Source organism: Necator americanus, chromosome II (genome assembly GCF_031761385.1).
Source record: "Necator americanus strain Aroian chromosome II, whole genome shotgun sequence".
In the NCBI taxonomy this organism is placed as follows: domain Eukaryota; kingdom Metazoa; phylum Nematoda; class Chromadorea; order Rhabditida; family Ancylostomatidae; genus Necator; species Necator americanus.
Window position 1 is genome coordinate 7,078,131 of NC_087372.1, and position 15,718 is coordinate 7,093,848.

General features: G+C 47.8%; 1 protein-coding gene across 2 annotated transcripts in view; it reads left to right on the plus strand.

The window, feature by feature from the left end:
* Positions 1-15,718, plus strand: part of RB195_017050 (uncharacterized protein) — a gene marked incomplete at both ends in the record, with an annotated part of 52,602 nt that overhangs the window by 35,928 nt on the left and 956 nt on the right. The window contains 93 exons of one of the 2 annotated variants that reach the window (XM_064183870.1): positions 25-186; positions 264-425; positions 480-533; positions 588-641; positions 696-749; positions 804-857; positions 912-965; positions 1,021-1,290; positions 1,379-1,450; positions 1,505-1,558; positions 1,613-1,774; positions 1,829-1,882; positions 1,937-1,990; positions 2,045-2,098; positions 2,153-2,206; positions 2,261-2,314; positions 2,369-2,422; positions 2,477-2,530; positions 2,585-2,638; positions 2,693-2,746; positions 2,801-2,854; positions 2,909-2,962; positions 3,126-3,179; positions 3,234-3,395; positions 3,451-3,504; positions 3,560-3,721; positions 3,772-3,825; positions 3,914-4,042; positions 4,097-4,258; positions 4,313-4,366; positions 4,421-4,474; positions 4,858-5,019; positions 5,076-5,129; positions 5,184-5,237; positions 5,292-5,345; positions 5,400-5,453; positions 5,510-5,563; positions 5,617-5,670; positions 5,725-5,778; positions 5,833-5,911; positions 5,941-6,107; positions 6,154-6,207; positions 6,261-6,314; positions 6,369-6,392; positions 6,470-6,523; positions 6,578-6,631; positions 6,686-6,739; positions 6,794-6,955; positions 7,010-7,063; positions 7,118-7,171; positions 7,372-7,425; positions 7,480-7,533; positions 7,588-7,749; positions 7,804-7,965; positions 8,020-8,181; positions 8,236-8,397; positions 8,452-8,613; positions 8,668-8,721; positions 8,776-8,829; positions 8,883-8,936; positions 8,991-9,044; positions 9,098-9,259; positions 9,314-9,367; positions 9,422-9,475; positions 9,530-9,583; positions 9,638-9,691; positions 9,746-9,907; positions 9,962-10,015; positions 10,070-10,201; positions 10,287-10,448; positions 10,503-10,556; positions 10,611-10,664; positions 10,719-10,772; positions 10,827-10,988; positions 11,043-11,096; positions 11,151-11,204; positions 11,259-11,420; positions 11,475-11,636; positions 11,691-11,852; positions 11,907-11,960; positions 12,015-12,068; positions 12,123-12,176; positions 12,231-12,392; positions 12,447-12,494; positions 12,555-12,602; positions 12,663-12,824; positions 12,878-12,931; positions 12,986-13,147; positions 13,202-13,255; positions 13,310-13,363; positions 13,418-13,579; positions 13,634-13,693; positions 13,742-13,869. In XM_064183870.1, coding sequence (XP_064039751.1) covers positions 25-186; positions 264-425; positions 480-533; positions 588-641; positions 696-749; positions 804-857; positions 912-965; positions 1,021-1,290; positions 1,379-1,450; positions 1,505-1,558; positions 1,613-1,774; positions 1,829-1,882; positions 1,937-1,990; positions 2,045-2,098; positions 2,153-2,206; positions 2,261-2,314; positions 2,369-2,422; positions 2,477-2,530; positions 2,585-2,638; positions 2,693-2,746; positions 2,801-2,854; positions 2,909-2,962; positions 3,126-3,179; positions 3,234-3,395; positions 3,451-3,504; positions 3,560-3,721; positions 3,772-3,825; positions 3,914-4,042; positions 4,097-4,258; positions 4,313-4,366; positions 4,421-4,474; positions 4,858-5,019; positions 5,076-5,129; positions 5,184-5,237; positions 5,292-5,345; positions 5,400-5,453; positions 5,510-5,563; positions 5,617-5,670; positions 5,725-5,778; positions 5,833-5,911; positions 5,941-6,107; positions 6,154-6,207; positions 6,261-6,314; positions 6,369-6,392; positions 6,470-6,523; positions 6,578-6,631; positions 6,686-6,739; positions 6,794-6,955; positions 7,010-7,063; positions 7,118-7,171; positions 7,372-7,425; positions 7,480-7,533; positions 7,588-7,749; positions 7,804-7,965; positions 8,020-8,181; positions 8,236-8,397; positions 8,452-8,613; positions 8,668-8,721; positions 8,776-8,829; positions 8,883-8,936; positions 8,991-9,044; positions 9,098-9,259; positions 9,314-9,367; positions 9,422-9,475; positions 9,530-9,583; positions 9,638-9,691; positions 9,746-9,907; positions 9,962-10,015; positions 10,070-10,201; positions 10,287-10,448; positions 10,503-10,556; positions 10,611-10,664; positions 10,719-10,772; positions 10,827-10,988; positions 11,043-11,096; positions 11,151-11,204; positions 11,259-11,420; positions 11,475-11,636; positions 11,691-11,852; positions 11,907-11,960; positions 12,015-12,068; positions 12,123-12,176; positions 12,231-12,392; positions 12,447-12,494; positions 12,555-12,602; positions 12,663-12,824; positions 12,878-12,931; positions 12,986-13,147; positions 13,202-13,255; positions 13,310-13,363; positions 13,418-13,579; positions 13,634-13,693; positions 13,742-13,869 — 8,177 coding nt within the window. Of the gene's footprint in view, positions 1-24; positions 187-263; positions 426-479; positions 534-587; positions 642-695; positions 750-803; positions 858-911; positions 966-1,020; positions 1,291-1,378; positions 1,451-1,504; positions 1,559-1,612; positions 1,775-1,828; positions 1,883-1,936; positions 1,991-2,044; positions 2,099-2,152; positions 2,207-2,260; positions 2,315-2,368; positions 2,423-2,476; positions 2,531-2,584; positions 2,639-2,692; positions 2,747-2,800; positions 2,855-2,908; positions 2,963-3,125; positions 3,180-3,233; positions 3,396-3,450; positions 3,505-3,559; positions 3,722-3,771; positions 3,826-3,913; positions 4,043-4,096; positions 4,259-4,312; positions 4,367-4,420; positions 4,475-4,857; positions 5,020-5,075; positions 5,130-5,183; positions 5,238-5,291; positions 5,346-5,399; positions 5,454-5,509; positions 5,564-5,616; positions 5,671-5,724; positions 5,804-5,832; positions 5,912-5,940; positions 6,108-6,153; positions 6,208-6,260; positions 6,315-6,368; positions 6,393-6,469; positions 6,524-6,577; positions 6,632-6,685; positions 6,740-6,793; positions 6,956-7,009; positions 7,064-7,117; positions 7,172-7,371; positions 7,426-7,479; positions 7,534-7,587; positions 7,750-7,803; positions 7,966-8,019; positions 8,182-8,235; positions 8,398-8,451; positions 8,614-8,667; positions 8,722-8,775; positions 8,830-8,882; positions 8,937-8,990; positions 9,045-9,097; positions 9,260-9,313; positions 9,368-9,421; positions 9,476-9,529; positions 9,584-9,637; positions 9,692-9,745; positions 9,908-9,961; positions 10,016-10,069; positions 10,202-10,286; positions 10,449-10,502; positions 10,557-10,610; positions 10,665-10,718; positions 10,773-10,826; positions 10,989-11,042; positions 11,097-11,150; positions 11,205-11,258; positions 11,421-11,474; positions 11,637-11,690; positions 11,853-11,906; positions 11,961-12,014; positions 12,069-12,122; positions 12,177-12,230; positions 12,393-12,446; positions 12,495-12,554; positions 12,603-12,662; positions 12,825-12,877; positions 12,932-12,985; positions 13,148-13,201; positions 13,256-13,309; positions 13,364-13,417; positions 13,580-13,633; positions 13,694-13,741; positions 13,870-15,718 lie in introns of those variants that run through there. The other variant, XM_064183869.1, reaches the window with a different exon arrangement.

Below are 15,718 nucleotides of genomic sequence, written 5' to 3' on the forward strand. Positions count from 1 at the left end.
TGAAATGAACACTCAAATTTTAAGGACATGTGATGCCGCCATCCTCTGGTCAGCCCAGTGTTGGGGGACAAGTTAGTGGTAAGGAGTATCTCACTCCTCAACAGTCAGCTGAAATGAACACTCAATTTTTAGGACATGTGATGCCGCCATCCTCTGGTCAGCCCGATGTTAATGGACACGCTAGTGGTAAGGAGTATCCACCAAACATAAATTATAGTATCTCACTCCTCAACAGTCAGCTGAAATAAACACTCAATTTTAAGGACATGTGATGCCGCCATTCCCTGGTCAGCCCGATGCTAGGGGACACGCTAGCGGTAAGGAGTATCCCACTCCTCAACAGTCAGCTGAAATGAACCCAAAGTTTTTAGGACATGTGAGGCCGCCATCCCCTGGTCAGCCCAGTGTTGGGGGACAAGTTAGTGGTAAGGAGCATCGCACTCCTCAACAGTCACCAGAAATAAACACTTAATTTTAAGGACATGTGACGCCGCCATCCTCTGGTCAGCCCGATGTTAGGGGACACGCTAGTGGTAAGTAGTATCTCACTCCTCAACAGTCAGCTGAAATGAACACTCAATTTTAAGGACATGTGATGCCGCCATCCTCTGGTCAGCCCAGTGTTGGGGGACACGCTAGTGGTAAGTAGTATCTCACTCCTCAACAGTCAGCTGAAATGAAATCAATGTTTTTAGGACATGTGATGCCGCCATCCTCTGGCCAGCCCGATGTTAGGGGACACGCTAGTGGTAAGTAGTATCTCATTCCTCAACAGTCAGCTGAAATGAACCCAAAGTTTTTAGGACATGTGATGCCGCCATCCTCTGGTCAGCCCATTGTTGGGGGACACGCTAGTGGTAAGGAGTATCTCACTCCTCAACAGTCGGCTGAAATAAACACTCAATTTTAAGGACATGTGATGCCGCCATTCCCTGGTCAGCCCGATGTTAGGGGACACGCTACTGGTAAGTAGTATCTCACTCCTCAACAGTCACCTGAAATGAACACCAATGTTTTTAGGACATGTGATGCCGCCATCCTCTGGTCAGCCCAGTGTTGGGGGACACGTTAGTGGTAAGGAGTATCCCACTCCTCAACAGTCACCTGAAATAAACCCAAAGTATTTAGGACATGTGACGCCGCCATCCTCTGGTCAGCACAGTGTTGGGGGACACGCTAGTGGTAAGGAGTATCTCACTCCTCAACAGTCAGCTGAAATGAACCCAAAGTTTTTAGGACATGTGACGCCGCCATCCTCTGGTCACCCCGATGATAATGGACACGCTAGTGGTAAGTAGTATCACACTTCTCAACAGTCAGCTGAAATAAACACTCAATTTTAAGGACATGTGACGCCGCCATCCCCTGGTCGCTGTAGTAGGACCCCGCCTAAATTTTAAGGACATGTTGCCATTCCCTGGTCAGCCCGATGTTTGGGGACACGCTAGTGGTAAGTAGTATCTCACTCCTCAACAGTCAGCTGAAATAAACACTCAATTTTAAGGACATGTGACGCCGCCATCCTCTGATCAGCCCAGTGTTGGGGGAGAAGATAATGGTAAGGAGTATTTCACTCCTCAACAGTCAGCTGAAATAAATACTCAATTTTAAGGACATGTGATGCCGCCATCCCCTGGTCAGCCCGATGTTAATGGACACGCTAGTGGTAAGGAGTATCTCACTCCTCAACAGTCAGCTGAAATAAACCCAATGTTTTTAGGACATGTGAGGCCGCCATCCTCTGGTCAGCCCAGTGTTGGGGGACACGCTAGTGGTAAGTAGTATCTCACTCCTCAACAGTCAGCTGAAATGAACACTCAATTTTAAGGACATGTGATGCCGCCATCCTCTGGTCAGCCCGATGTTAATGGACACGCTAGTGGTAAGGAGCATCGCACTCCTCAACAGTCAGCTGAAATGAACACTCAATTTTAAGGACATGTGATGCCGCCATCCTCTGGTCAGCCCAGTGTTGGGGGACACGCTAGTGGTAAGGAGTATCTCACTCCTCAACAGTCAGCTGAAATGAACACTCAATTTTAAGGACATGTGATGCCGCCATCCTCTGGTCAGCCCGATGTTAATGGACACGCTAGTGGTAAGTAGTATCTCACTCCTCAACAGTCAGCTGAAATGAACACTCAATTTTAAGGACATGTGATGCCGCCATCCTCTGGTCAGCCCAGTGTTGGGGGACAAGTTAGTGGTAAGGAGCATCTCACTCCTCAACAGTCAGCTGAAATAAACACTCAATTTTAAGGACATGTGATGCCGCCATTCCCTGGTCAGCCCGATGTTAGGGGACACGCTAGTGGTAAGTAGTATCTCACTCCTCAACAGTCAGCTGAAATGAACCCAAAGTTTTTAGGACATGTGAGGCCGCCATCCCCTGGTCAGCCCAGTGATGGGAGACAAGTTAGTGGTAAGTAGTATCTCACTCCTCAACAGTCAGCTGAAATGAACACTCAATTTTAAGGACATGTGATGCCGCCATCCTCTGGTCAGCCCAGTGATGGGAGACAAGTTAGTGGTAAGTAGTATCTCACTCCTCAACAGTCAGCTGAAATGAACACTCAATTTTAAGGACATGTGATGCCGCCATTCCCTGGTCAGCCCGATGCTAGGGGACACGCTAGTGGTAAGTAGTATCTCACTCCTCAACAGTCAGCTGAAATGAACCCAAAGTTTTTAGGACATGTGAGGCCGCCATCCCCTGGTCAGCCCAGTGATGGGAGACAAGTTAGTGGTAAGTAGTATCTCACTCCTCAACAGTCAGCTGAAATGAACACTCAATTTTAAGGACATGTGATGCCGCCATCCTCTGGTCAGCCCGATGTTGGGGGACACGCTAGTGGTAAGTAGTATCTCACTCCTCAACAGTCAGCTGAAATGAACCCTCAGTTTTTAGGACATGTGAGGCCGCCATCCCCTGGTCAGCCCGATGTTAAGGGACACGCTAGCGGTAAGGAGTATCCCACTCCTCAACAGTCACCTGAAATAAACCCAAAGTTTTTAGGACATGTGATGCCGCCATCCCTCTGGTCAGCCCAGTGATGGGGGAGAAGATAATGGTAAGGAGTATTTCACTCCTCAACAGTCAGCTGAAATGAACCCAAAGTTTTTAGGACATGTGAGGCCGCCATCCTCTGGTCAGCCCGATGTTAGGGGACACGCTAGTGGTAAGTAGTATCCCACTCCTCAACAGTCACCAGAAATAAACACTTAATTTTAAGGACATGTGACGCCGCCATCCTCTGGTCAGCCCAGTGTTAATGGACAAGCTAGTGGTAAGGAGCATCCCACTCCTCAACAGTCACCTGAAATAAACCTCAAGTTTTTAGGACATGTGATGCCGCCATCCTCTGGTCAGCCCAGTGTTGGGGGACACGCTAGTGGTAAGTAGTATCTCACTCCTCAACAGTCACCTGAAATAAACACTCAATTTTTAAGGACATGTGACGCCGCCATCCTCTGGTCACCCCGATGATAATGGACACGCTAGTGGTAAGTAGTATCCCACTCCTCAACAGTCACCTGAAATGAACACCCCATTTTTAAGGACATGTGATGCCGCCATCCTCTGGTCAGCCCAGTGTTGGGGGACACGCTAGTGGTAAGGAGTATCTCACTCCTCAACAGTCAGCTGAAATGAACACTCAATTTTTAGGACATGTGATGCCGCCATCCCCTGGTCAGCCCGATGTTAATGGACACGCTAGTGGTAAGGAGTATCTCACTCCTCAACAGTCACTGAAATAAACCAATTTTAAGGACATGTGATGCCGCCATCCTCTGGTCAGCCCAGTGATGGGGGAGAAGATAATGGTAAGTAGTATCCCACTCCTCAACAGTCAACTGAAATGAACCCAAAGTATTTAGGACATGTGACGCCGCCATCCTCTGGTCAGCCCAGATGTTGGGGGACACGCTAGTGGTAAGGAGTATTTCACTCCTCAACAGTCAGCTGAAATGAACCCAAAGTTTTTAGGACATGTGATGCCGCCATCCTCTGGTCAGCCCAGTGTTGGGGGACAAGTTAGTGGTAAGGAGCATCGCACTCCTCAACAGTCACCTGAAATAAACACTCAATTTTAAGGACATGTGATGCCGCCATCCTCTGATCAGCCCAGTGTTGGGGGACAAGTTAGTGGTAAGGAGCATCGCACTCCTCAACAGTCAGCTGAAATGAACCCAATGTTTTTAGGACATGTGAGGCCGCCATCCCCTGATCAGCCCAGTGATGGGAGACAAGTTAGTGGTAAGTAGTATCTCACTCCTCAACAGTCACCTGAAATAAACCCAATGTTTTTAGCACATGTGATGCCGCCATTCCCTGGTCAGCCCGATGCTAGGGGACACGCTAGTGGTAAGTAGTATCTCACTCCTCAACAGTCAGCTGAAATGAACCCAAAGTTTTTAGGACATGTGAGGCCGCCATCCCCTAGTCAGCCCAGTGATGGGGGACACGTTAGTGGTAAGTAGTATCTCACTCCTCAACAGTCAGCTGAAATGAACACTCAATTTTTAGGACATGTGATGCCGCCATCCTCTGGTCAGCCCAGATGTTAGGGGACACGCTAGTGGTAAGTAGTATCTCACTCCTCAACAGTCAGCTGAAATAAACACTCAATTTTAAGGACATGTGATGCCGCCATTCCCTGGTCAGCCAGATTGTTGGGGGACACGCTAGTGGTAAGGAGTATCTCACTCCTCAACAGTCACCTGAAATGAACACCCAATGTTTTTAGGACATGTGATGCCGCCATCCTCTGGTCAGCCCAGATGTTAGGGGACACGCTAGTGGTAAGGAGTATCTCACTCCTCAACAGTCAGCTGAAATGAACCCAAAGTTTTTAGGACATGTGATGCCGCCATCCTCTGGTCAGCCCAGTGTTGGGGGACACGCTAGTGGTAAGGAGCATTTCACTCCTCAACAGTCAGCTGAAATGAAATCAATGTTTTTAGGACATGTGATGCCGCCATCCTCTGGCCAGCCCGATGTTAGGGGACACGCTAGTGGTAAGTAGTATCTCATTCCTCAACAGTCAGCTGAAATGAACACTCAATGTTTTTAGGACATGTGATGCCGCCATCCTCTGGTCAGCCCAGTGTTGGGGGACAAGCTAGTGGTAAGTAGTATCTCACTCCTCAACAGTCAGCTGAAATAACACCCAATTTTTTAGGACATGTGATGCCGCCATCCTCTGGTCAGCCCAGTGTTGGGGGACAAGTTAGTGGTAAGTAGTATCTCACTCCTCAACAGTCAGCTGAAATGAACACTCAATTTTAAGGACATGTGATGCCGCCATTCCCTGGTCAGCCCGATGTTAGGGGACACGCTAGTGGTAAGTAGTATCTCACTCCTCAACAGTCAGCTGAAATGAACACTCAATTTTAAGGACATGTGACGCCGCCATCCTCTGGTCAGCCCGATGTTAATGGACACGCTAGTGGTAAGGAGCATCTCACTCCTCAACAGTCAGCTGAAATAAACACTCAAAGTTTTTAGGACATGTGAGGCCGCCATCCTCTGGTCAGCCCAGTGTTGGGGGACACGTTAGTGGTAAGTGTATCTCACTCCTCAACAGTCAGCTGAAATGAACACTCAATTTTAAGGACATGTGATGCCGCCATCCTCTGGTCAGCCCAGTGATGGGAGACAAGTTAGTGGTAAGTAGTATCTCACTCCTCAACAGTCAGCTGAAATGAACCCAAAGTTTTTAGGACATGTGATGCCGCCATCCTCTGGTCAGCCCGATGTTAATGGACACGCTAGTGGTAAGGAGCATCGCACTCCTCAACAGTCAGCTGAAATGAACACTCAATTTTAAGGACATGTGATGCCGCCATCCCCTGGTCAGCCCGATGTTAATGGACACGCTAGCGGTAAGGAGTATCCCACTCCTCAACAGTCAGCTGAAATGAACCCAAAGTTTTTAGGACATGTGAGGCCGCCATCCCTTGTCCTGGTCAGCCCGATGTTAATGGACACGCTAGTGGTAAGGAGTATCCCACTCCTCAACAGTCAGCTGAAATGAACCCAAAGTTTTTAGGACATGTGAGGCCGCCATCCCCTGGTCAGCCCAGTGTTGGGGGACAAGTTAGTGGTAAGGATCACTCCAACAGTCCCAGAAATAAACACTTAATTTTAAGGACATGTGACGCCGCCATCCTCTGGTCAGCCCGATGTTAATGGAGACGCTAGCGGTAAGGAGTATCCCACTCCTCAACAGTCACCTGAAATAAACCCCATGTTTAAGGAAATGTGACGCCTCCATCCTCTGGTCAGCCCAGTGCTGGGGGACACGCTAGTGGTAAGTAGTATCTCACTTCTCAACAGTCACCTGAAATAAACACTCAATTTTAAGGACATGTGATGCCGCCATTCCCTGGTCAGCCCGATGTTAGGGTAGTGGTAAGGAGCATCGCACTCCTCAACAGTCAGCTGAAATGAACCCAAAGTTTTTAGGACATGTGAGGCCGCCATCCTCTGGTCAGCCAGATGTTAGGGGACACGCTAGTGGTAAGGAGTATTTCACTCCTCAACAGTCACCTGAAATAAACACTCAATTTTAAGGACATGTGACGCCTCCATCCTCTGGTCAGCCCAGTGTTGGGGGACACGCTAGTGGTAAGGAGTATTTCACTCCTCAACAGTCACCTGAAATAAACACTCAATTTTAAGGACATGTGATGCCGCCATCCTCTGATCAGCCCAGTGTTGGGGGACACGCTAGCGGTAAGGAGTATCCCACTCCTCAACAGTCACCTGAAATAAACCCAATGTTTTTAGGACATGTGATGCCTCCATCCTCTGGTCAGCCCAGTGTTGGGGGACAAGTTAGTGGTAAGGAGCATCGCACTCCTCAACAGTCAGCTGAAATGAACCCAAAGTTTTTAGGACATGTGATGCCGCCATTGCCTGGTCAGCCAGATGTTAGGGGACACGCTAGTGGTAAGGAGTATTTCACTCCTCAACAGTCACCTGAAATAAACACTTAATTTTAAGGACATGTGATGCCGCCATTCCCTGGTCAGCCCGATGTTAGGGGACACGCTAGTGGTAAGTAGTATCTCACTCCTCAACAGTCAGCTGAAATGAACCCAAAGTTTTTAGGACATGTGATGCCGCCATTCCCTGGTCAGCCAGATGTTAGGGGACACGCTAGTGGTAAGGAGTATTTCACTCCTCAACAGTCACCTGAAATAAACACTCAATTTTAAGGACATGTGACGCCCCATCCTCTGGTCAGCCGATGTTGGGGGACACGCTAGTAAAGTATTTCACTCCTCAACAGTCACCTGAAATAAAGGGACGACCCGGGCTGTGATTCCCTCAACAGTCACCTGAAATAAACACTCAATTTTAAGGACATGTGACGCCTCCATCCTCTGGTCAGCCAGATGTTAGGGGACACGCTAGTGGTAAGGAGTATTTCACTCCTCAACAGTCACCTGAAATAAACACTCAATTTTAAGGACATGTGACGCCTCCATCCTCTGGTCAGCCCAGTGTTGGGGGACACGCTAGTGGTAAGTAGTATCTCACTCCTCAACAGTCACCTGAAATAAACCCAATGTTTTTAGGACATGTGATGCCGCCATCCTCTGATCAGCCCAGTGTTGGGGGACACGCTAGCGGTAAGGAGTATCCCACTCCTCAACAGTCACCTGAAATAAACCCAATGTTTTTAGGACATGTGATGCCTCCATCCTCTGGTCAGCCCAGTGTTGGGGGACAAGTTAGTGGTAAGGAGCATCGCACTCCTCAACAGTCAGCTGAAATGAACACTCAATTTTAAGGACATGTGATGCCGCCATCCCCTGGTCAGCCCGATGTTAATGGACACGCTAGCGGTAAGGAGTATCCCACTCCTCAACAGTCAGCTGAAATGAACCCAAAGTTTTTAGGACATGTGAGGCCGCCATCCCCTGGTCAGCCCGATGTTAATGGACACGCTAGCGGTAAGGAGTATCCCACTCCTCAACAGTCACCTGAAATGAACACTCAATTTTAAGGACATGTGATGCCGCCATCCCCTGGTCAGCCCGATGTTAATGGACACGCTAGCGGTAAGGAGTATCCCACTCCTCAACAGTCAGCTGAAATAAACCCAATGTTTTTAGGACATGTGAGGCCGCCATCCTCTGGTCAGCCCAGTGTTGGGGGACAAGTTAATGGTAAGGAGCATCGCACTCCTCAACAGTCACCTGAAATAAACACTCAATTTTAAGGACATGTGATGCCGCCATCCTCTGATCAGCCCAGTGTTGGGGGACAAGTTAGTGGTAAGGAGCATCGCACTCCTCAACAGTCAGCTGAAATGAACCCAAAGTTTTTAGGACATGTGATGCCGCCATTCCCTGGTCAGCCAGATGTTAGGGGACACGCTAGTGGTAAGGAGTATTTCACTCCTCAACAGTCACCTGAAATAAACACTCAATTTTAAGGACATGTGACGCCTCCATCCTCTGGTCAGCCAAATGTTGGGGGACACGCTAGTGGTAAGGAGTATCTCACTCCTCAACAGTCAGCTGAAATGAACCCAATGTTTTTAGGACATGTGAGGCCGCCATCCTCTGATCAGCCCAGTGTTGGGGGACAAGTTAGTGGTAAGGAGCATCGCACTCCTCAACAGTCAGCTGAAATAAACCCAATGTTTTTAGGACATGTGATGCCGCCATCCTCTGGTCAGCCCAGTGTTGGGGGACAAGTTAGTGGTAAGTAGTATCTCACTCCTCAACAGTCACCAGAAATAAACACTTAATTTTAAGGACATGTGACGCCGCCATCCTCTGGTCAGCCCGATGTTAATGGAGACGCTAGCGGTAAGGAGTATCCCACTCCTCAACAGTCACCTGAAATAAACCCCATGTTTAAGGAAATGTGACGCCTCCATCCTCTGGTCAGCCCAGTGTTGGGGGACACGCTAGTGGTAAGTAGTATCTCACTCCTCAACAGTCACCAGAAATAAACACTTAATTTTAAGGACATGTGACGCCGCCATCCTCTGGTCAGCCCGATGTTAATGGAGACGCTAGCGGTAAGGAGTATCCCACTCCTCAACAGTCACCTGAAATAAACCCCATGTTTAAGGAAATGTGACGCCTCCATCCTCTGGTCAGCCCAGTGTTGGGGGACAAGTTAGTGGTAAGGAGCATCGCACTCCTCAACAGTCAGCTGAAATAAACCCAATGTTTTTAGGACATGTGATGCCGCCATCCTCTGATCAGCCCAGTGTTGGGGGACACGCTAGTGGTAAGTAGTATCTCACTTCTCAACAGTCACCTGAAATAAACACTCAATTTTAAGGACATGTGATGCCGCCATTCCCTGGTCAGCCCGATGTTAGGGGACACGCTAGTGGTAAGTAGTATCTCACTCCTCAACAGTCAGCTGAAATGAACCCAAAGTTTTTAGGACATGTGATGCCGCCATTCCCTGGTCAGCCAGATGTTAGGGGACACGCTAGTGGTAAGGAGTATTTCACTCCTCAACAGTCACCTGAAATAAACACTCAATTTTAAGGACATGTGACGCCTCCATCCTCTGGTCAGCCAGATGTTAGGGGACACGCTAGTGGTAAGGAGTATTTCACTCCTCAACAGTCAGCTGAAATAAACACTCAATTTTAAGGACATGTGATGCCGCCATCCCCTGATCAGCCCAGTGATGGGAGACAAGTTAGTGGTAAGTAGTATCTCACTCCTCAACAGTCACCTGAAATAAACACTCAATTTTAAGGACATGTGATGCCTCCATCCTCTGGTCAGCCCAGTGTTGGGGGACAAGTTAGTGGTAAGGAGCATCGCACTCCTCAACAGTCAGCTGAAATGAACCCAAAGTTTTTAGGACATGTGATGCCGCCATTCCCTGGTCAGCCAGATGTTAGGGGACACGCTAGTGGTAAGGAGTATTTCACTCCTCAACAGTCACCTGAAATAAACACTCAATTTTAAGGACATGTGACGCCTCCATCCTCTGGTCAGCCAAATGTTGGGGGACACGCTAGTGGTAAGGAGTATCTCACTCCTCAACAGTCAGCTGAAATAAACCCAATGTTTTTAGGACATGTGATGCCTCCATCCTCTGGTCAGCCCAGTGTTGGGGGACAAGTTAGTGGTAAGGAGCATCGCACTCCTCAACAGTCAGCTGAAATGAACCCAAAGTTTTTAGGACATGTGATGCCGCCATTCCCTGGTCAGCCCAGATGTTAGGGGACACGCTAGTGGTAAGGAGTATTTCACTCCTCAACAGTCACCTGAAATAAACACTCAATTTTAAGGACATGTGACGCCTCCATCCTCTGGTCAGCCAAATGTTGGGGGACACGCTAGTGGTAAGGAGTATCTCACTCCTCAACAGTCAGCTGAAATGAACCCAATGTTTTTAGGACATGTGAGGCCGCCATCCTCTGGTCAGCCCAGTGTTGGGGGACACGCTAGTGGTAAGTAGTATCTCACTCCTCAACAGTCACCAGAAATAAACACTTAATTTTAAGGACATGTGAGGCCGCCATCCTCTGATCAGCCCGATGTTAGGGGACACGCTAGTGGTAAGTAGTATCTCACTCCTCAACAGTCAGCTGAAATGAACCCAAAGTTTTTAGGACATGTGATGCCGCCATTCCCTGGTCAGCCAGATGTTAGGGGACACGCTAGTGGTAAGGAGTATTTCACTCCTCAACAGTCAGCTGAAATAAACACTCAATTTTAAGGACATGTGATGCCGCTATCCTCTGATCAGCCCAGTGTTGGGGGACACGCTAGTGGTAAGGAGTATCTCACTTCTCAACAGTCAGCTGAAATGAACACTCAATTTTAAGGACATGTGATGCCGCCATCCTCTGGTCAGCCCAGTGTTGGGGGACAAGTTAGTGGTAAGGAGCATCGCACTCCTCAACAGTCAGCTGAAATAAACCCAATGTTTTTAGGACATGTGATGCCGCCATCCTCTGATCAGCCCAGTGTTGGGGGACACGCTAGTGGTAAGGAGTATCTCACTCCTCAACAGTCACCTGAAATAAACTAAATGTTTTTAGGACACGTGAGGCCGCCATCCTCTGGTCAACCAAATGTTGGGGGACACGCTAGTGGTAAGGAGTATCTCACTCCTCAACAGTCACCAGAAATAAACCCCAAGTTTTAAGGACATGTGATGTCGCCATCCCCTGGTCAGCCCGATGTTAGGGGACACGCTAGTGGTAAGGAGCATCGCACTCCTCAACAGTCACCTGAAATAAACCCAATGTTTTTAGGACATGTGATGCCTCCATCCTCTGGTCAGCCCAGTGTTGGGGGACAAGTTAGTGGTAAGGAGCATCGCACTCCTCAACAGTCAGCTGAAATGAACCCAAAGTTTTTAGGACATGTGATGCCGCCATTCCCTGGTCAGCCAGATGTTAGGGGACACGCTAGTGGTAAGGAGTATTTCACTCCTCAACAGTCACCTGAAATAAACACTCAATTTTAAGGACATGTGACGCCTCCATCCTCTGGTCAGCCAAATGTTGGGGGACACGCTAGTGGTAAGGAGTATCTCACTCCTCAACAGTCAGCTGAAATGAACCCAATGTTTTTAGGACATGTGACGCCTCCATCCTCTGGTCAGCCAAATGTTGGGGGACACGCTAGTGGTAAGGAGTATCTCACTCCTCAACAGTCAGCTGAAATGAACCCAATGTTTTTAGGACATGTGAGGCCGCCATCCTCTGATCAGCCCAGTGTTGGGGGACAAGTTAGTGGTAAGGAGCATCGCACTCCTCAACAGTCAGCTGAAATAAACCCATTGTTTTTAGGACATGTGATGCCGCCATCCTCTGATCAGCCCAGTGTTGGGGGACACGCTAGTGGTAAGGAGTATCTCACTTCTCAACAGTCAGCTGAAATGAACACTCAATTTTAAGGACATGTGATGCCGCCATCCTCTGGTCAGCCCAGTGTTGGGGGACACGCCAGTGGTAAGTAGTATCTCACTTCTCAACAGTCACCTGAAATAAACACTCAATTTTAAGGACATGTGATGCCGCCATCCTCTGATCAGCCCAGTGTTGGGGGACACGCTAGTGGTAAGTAGTATCTCACTCCTCAACAGTCAGCTGAAATGAACCCAAAGTTTTTAGGACATGTGATGCCGCCATTCCCTGATCAGCCCAGTGATGGGAGACAAGTTAGTGGTAAGTAGTATCTCACTCCTCAACAGTCAGCTGAAATAAACACTCAATTTTAAGGACATGTGACGCCTCCATCCTCTGATCAGCCCAGTGTTGGGGGACACGCTAGCGGTAAGGAGTATCCCACTCCTCAACAGTCACCTGAAATAAACCCAATGTTTTTAGGACATGTGATGCCTCCATCCTCTGGTCAGCCCAGTGATGGGAGACAAGTTAGTGGTAAGGAGCATCTCACTCCTCAACAGTCAGCTGAAATAAACACTCAATTTTAAGGACATGTGACGCCTCCATCCTCTGGTCAGCCCAGTGTTGGAGGAGAAGGTAGTGGTAAGGAGTATCCGACTCCTCAACAGTCAGCTGAAATAAACACTCAATTTTAAGGACATGTGACGCCTCCATCCTCTGGTCAGCCCAGTGTTGGAGGAGAAGGTAGTGGTAAGGAGTATCCGACTCCTCAACAGTCACCTGAAATAAACTAAATGTTTTTAGGACACGTGAGGCCGCCATCCTCTGGTCAACCAAATGTTGGGGGACACGCTAGTGGTAAGGAGCATCCCACTCCTCAACAGTCACCTGAAATAAACCCAATGTTTTTAGGACATGTGATGCCGCCATCCTCTGATCAGCCCAGTGATGGGAGACAAGTTAGTGGTAAGTAGTATCTCACTCCTCAACAGTCAGCTGAAATGAACCCAAAGTTTAAGGAAATGTGACGCCTCCATCCTCTGGTCAGCCCAGTGTTGGGGGACACGCCAGTGGTAAGTAGTATCTCACTTCTCAACAGTCAGCTGAAATAAACACTCAATTTTAAGGACATGTGATGCCGCCATCCTCTGGTCAGCCCAGTGTTGGGGGACACGCTAGTGGTAAGGAGTATCCGACTCCTCAACAGTCAGCTGAAATGAACTCAAAGTTTTTAGGACATGTGAGGCCGCCATCCTCTGGTCAACCCAGTGTTGGGGGAGAAGATAGTGGTAAGGAGTATCCCACTCCTCAACAGTCACCAGAAATAAACACTTAATTTTAAGGACATGTGATGTCGCCATTCCCTGGTCAGCCCAGTGTTGGAGGAGAAGGTAGTGGTAAGTAGTATCTCACTCCTCAACAGTCAGCTGAAATAAACCCAATGTTTTTAGGACATGTGATGCCGCCATCCCCTGGTCAGCCCGACGTTAATGGACACGCTAGCGGTAAGGAGTATCCCACTCCTCAACAGTCAGCTGAAATAAACACTCAATTTTAAGGACATGTGATGCCTCCATCCTCTGAACAGCCCAGTGTTGGGGGAGAAGACAGTGGTAAGGAGTATCTCACTTCTCAACAGTCAGCTGAAATGAACCCAAAGTTTTTAGGACATGTGAGGCCGCCATCCTCTGGTCAACCCAGTGTTGGGGGAGAAGATAGTGGTAAGGAGTATCCCACTCCTCAACAGTCAGCTGAAATAAACACTCAATTTTAAGGACATGTGATGCCGCCATCCTCTGCTCAGCCCAGTGTTGTGGGACAAGGAACAGGCAAGGGTTATCTCATTCATTCCCACATACACGAAATAAACACAAAATTTAAAGGATATGTGACAGCGCCATCCCCTGGTCAGCTCAGTGTTGGGGAACAAGTTAGTGTTAAGGGGTGTTTCACTCCTCAACTGTCCCCTGAAATAAACACCAAATTCTATGGACATGAGAAGTCTAGTTAGTGTTTTTTGAAGAACCCAAAACACTCGATTCTTGATGAACACCTGTGATCTATGACGTGGCCGTAGTAGAACTCTCTCGAATCTTCTCGACACTAGGTATATATAGCAAGGTACCGTTCCTTCACATTAGGTACGACGTGATTTTCACAAGGGCAGCTTCAAGCTATCATTTTGTTTGAATGGAGTCGTAGCAGTTCAGCGGCAACTATAGTCCGCGACGCGTACAGCGCATTTGGTGCGCAACGGGTGGCCGTAGAGAGACTTCCATCAAGAATGTACACCACTGGTTTGTCGAGTGCAAGCTGGTATTCGTAAAGAATGCTCTGCGATACAAGGGAAATGTTGTACAACGCAAGACACATGACCACCACTATCATTCATATGACTTAGCTCCAGAAACTCGCGGAGTTCTTTGGAGAAAAGTGGCCGAGACGAGCTTAGATACATCTCCTTCATGATAACATGAGATCCCATATCGCTAGTTGCAGCTATCAAAAAATCGAAGGAGTAGCTGGGACACAGTACCATATCCCCTTTTTCTACTGACATAGAGTGAGGTCAAAACAACATACGCACTCTTACGCGGCTTCCGTCGAAGCGATTTGGTGGAACGTAGAGAAACTCTCGCTGGCACCGTCCATGGCTGCAGTTTGCGACGGTTCCGTACTCGGTTCCAACTGCTGCCTCCACTTCGCCGTTTCGAGCGCGTACGCAAATGCACCGCAACTACACTCGTGATTCGCGTCGTTTTGACCCGACTATAGCCTCCTCTGACTATCATTCCGCCCCTCATGATTTTCTTGGCTAAGAAACTTTCACTATTTTCGATGACATTCGTTGAGCCGTCGCCGACTTTTTCGACTCCCGACCTCCCCATTTCTGGTAGAGGGGGTCGCTGAACTGCGATTAGGTGAACCACTGCAGTGACTAGCAGTGGCGATTATATTGACCGATTTCTATTGTACGCTGAATAAAAAAAATGGAGAAAAAAATTACAAAAATTACATGACTTTCTTCAACTCAGTTTGTACACATAAAAATATTTGAAAGAGTTCAATAAATATGGAAGAGAACAAAGTGATAAAAAGCTGGTAGGATGAAGGAGTGAAAAAGGGAGCTAGGGAATATCACCTTCAGGAGGTCTAAAACTCTTTTTTCTATGATGTCAGAGACACGGAGTACCAAAATTATTCGCAAGTTTCACATGGAGACAACTTAGGTTACGGAAAGCTTTCGACTTACGGGATATCGATAATCCTTATCCCCGTTACTCTTAAGGGATGAAATGTTTTTTGTTTTCAGCGAGAATTTCCATGTACGCATTTCCTGCTCCCGATTAGGTTACAAATTTGAGATCACCCTACGTCAAAATTTTTCTCCTCAGTACTTTCATGAGAAATTCCCAGTGGATATGTCTGTTTCTACAAAGCAATTAAGTAGTTTGTTTATATTTCTAGTTATATCTTAGCCAATAATGCAGCGTATGATCAACGGTAGGTAGGGAAAGTTAGCTATATAGGTAGCAACAGAGGTAAATCTAAGCACGATACTCTTCATCGTCAATTCTTCATACGACGCATGATAAGAGACATGCAGAGAAATCTACGAGAACCTCTCTACCAGCATTGTCCAGGATGTGCAGATCATGCCTCAGCAGAGCAATTAGCGATGATGCGTATCCCAAAGAGATTCACCTTCGTTATTACCTAAGTAGCTGACTTATATAATTCAAGAGCTGCTAAATCGTTTCGGAGAATCAGACATCCACTGGAATTTTTTGGTGTGAGGTGATCTCGATTTTATAGCCGTGAACAGTGCAAATAAAAAAAAGGAAAAAGAAAAGACTTAT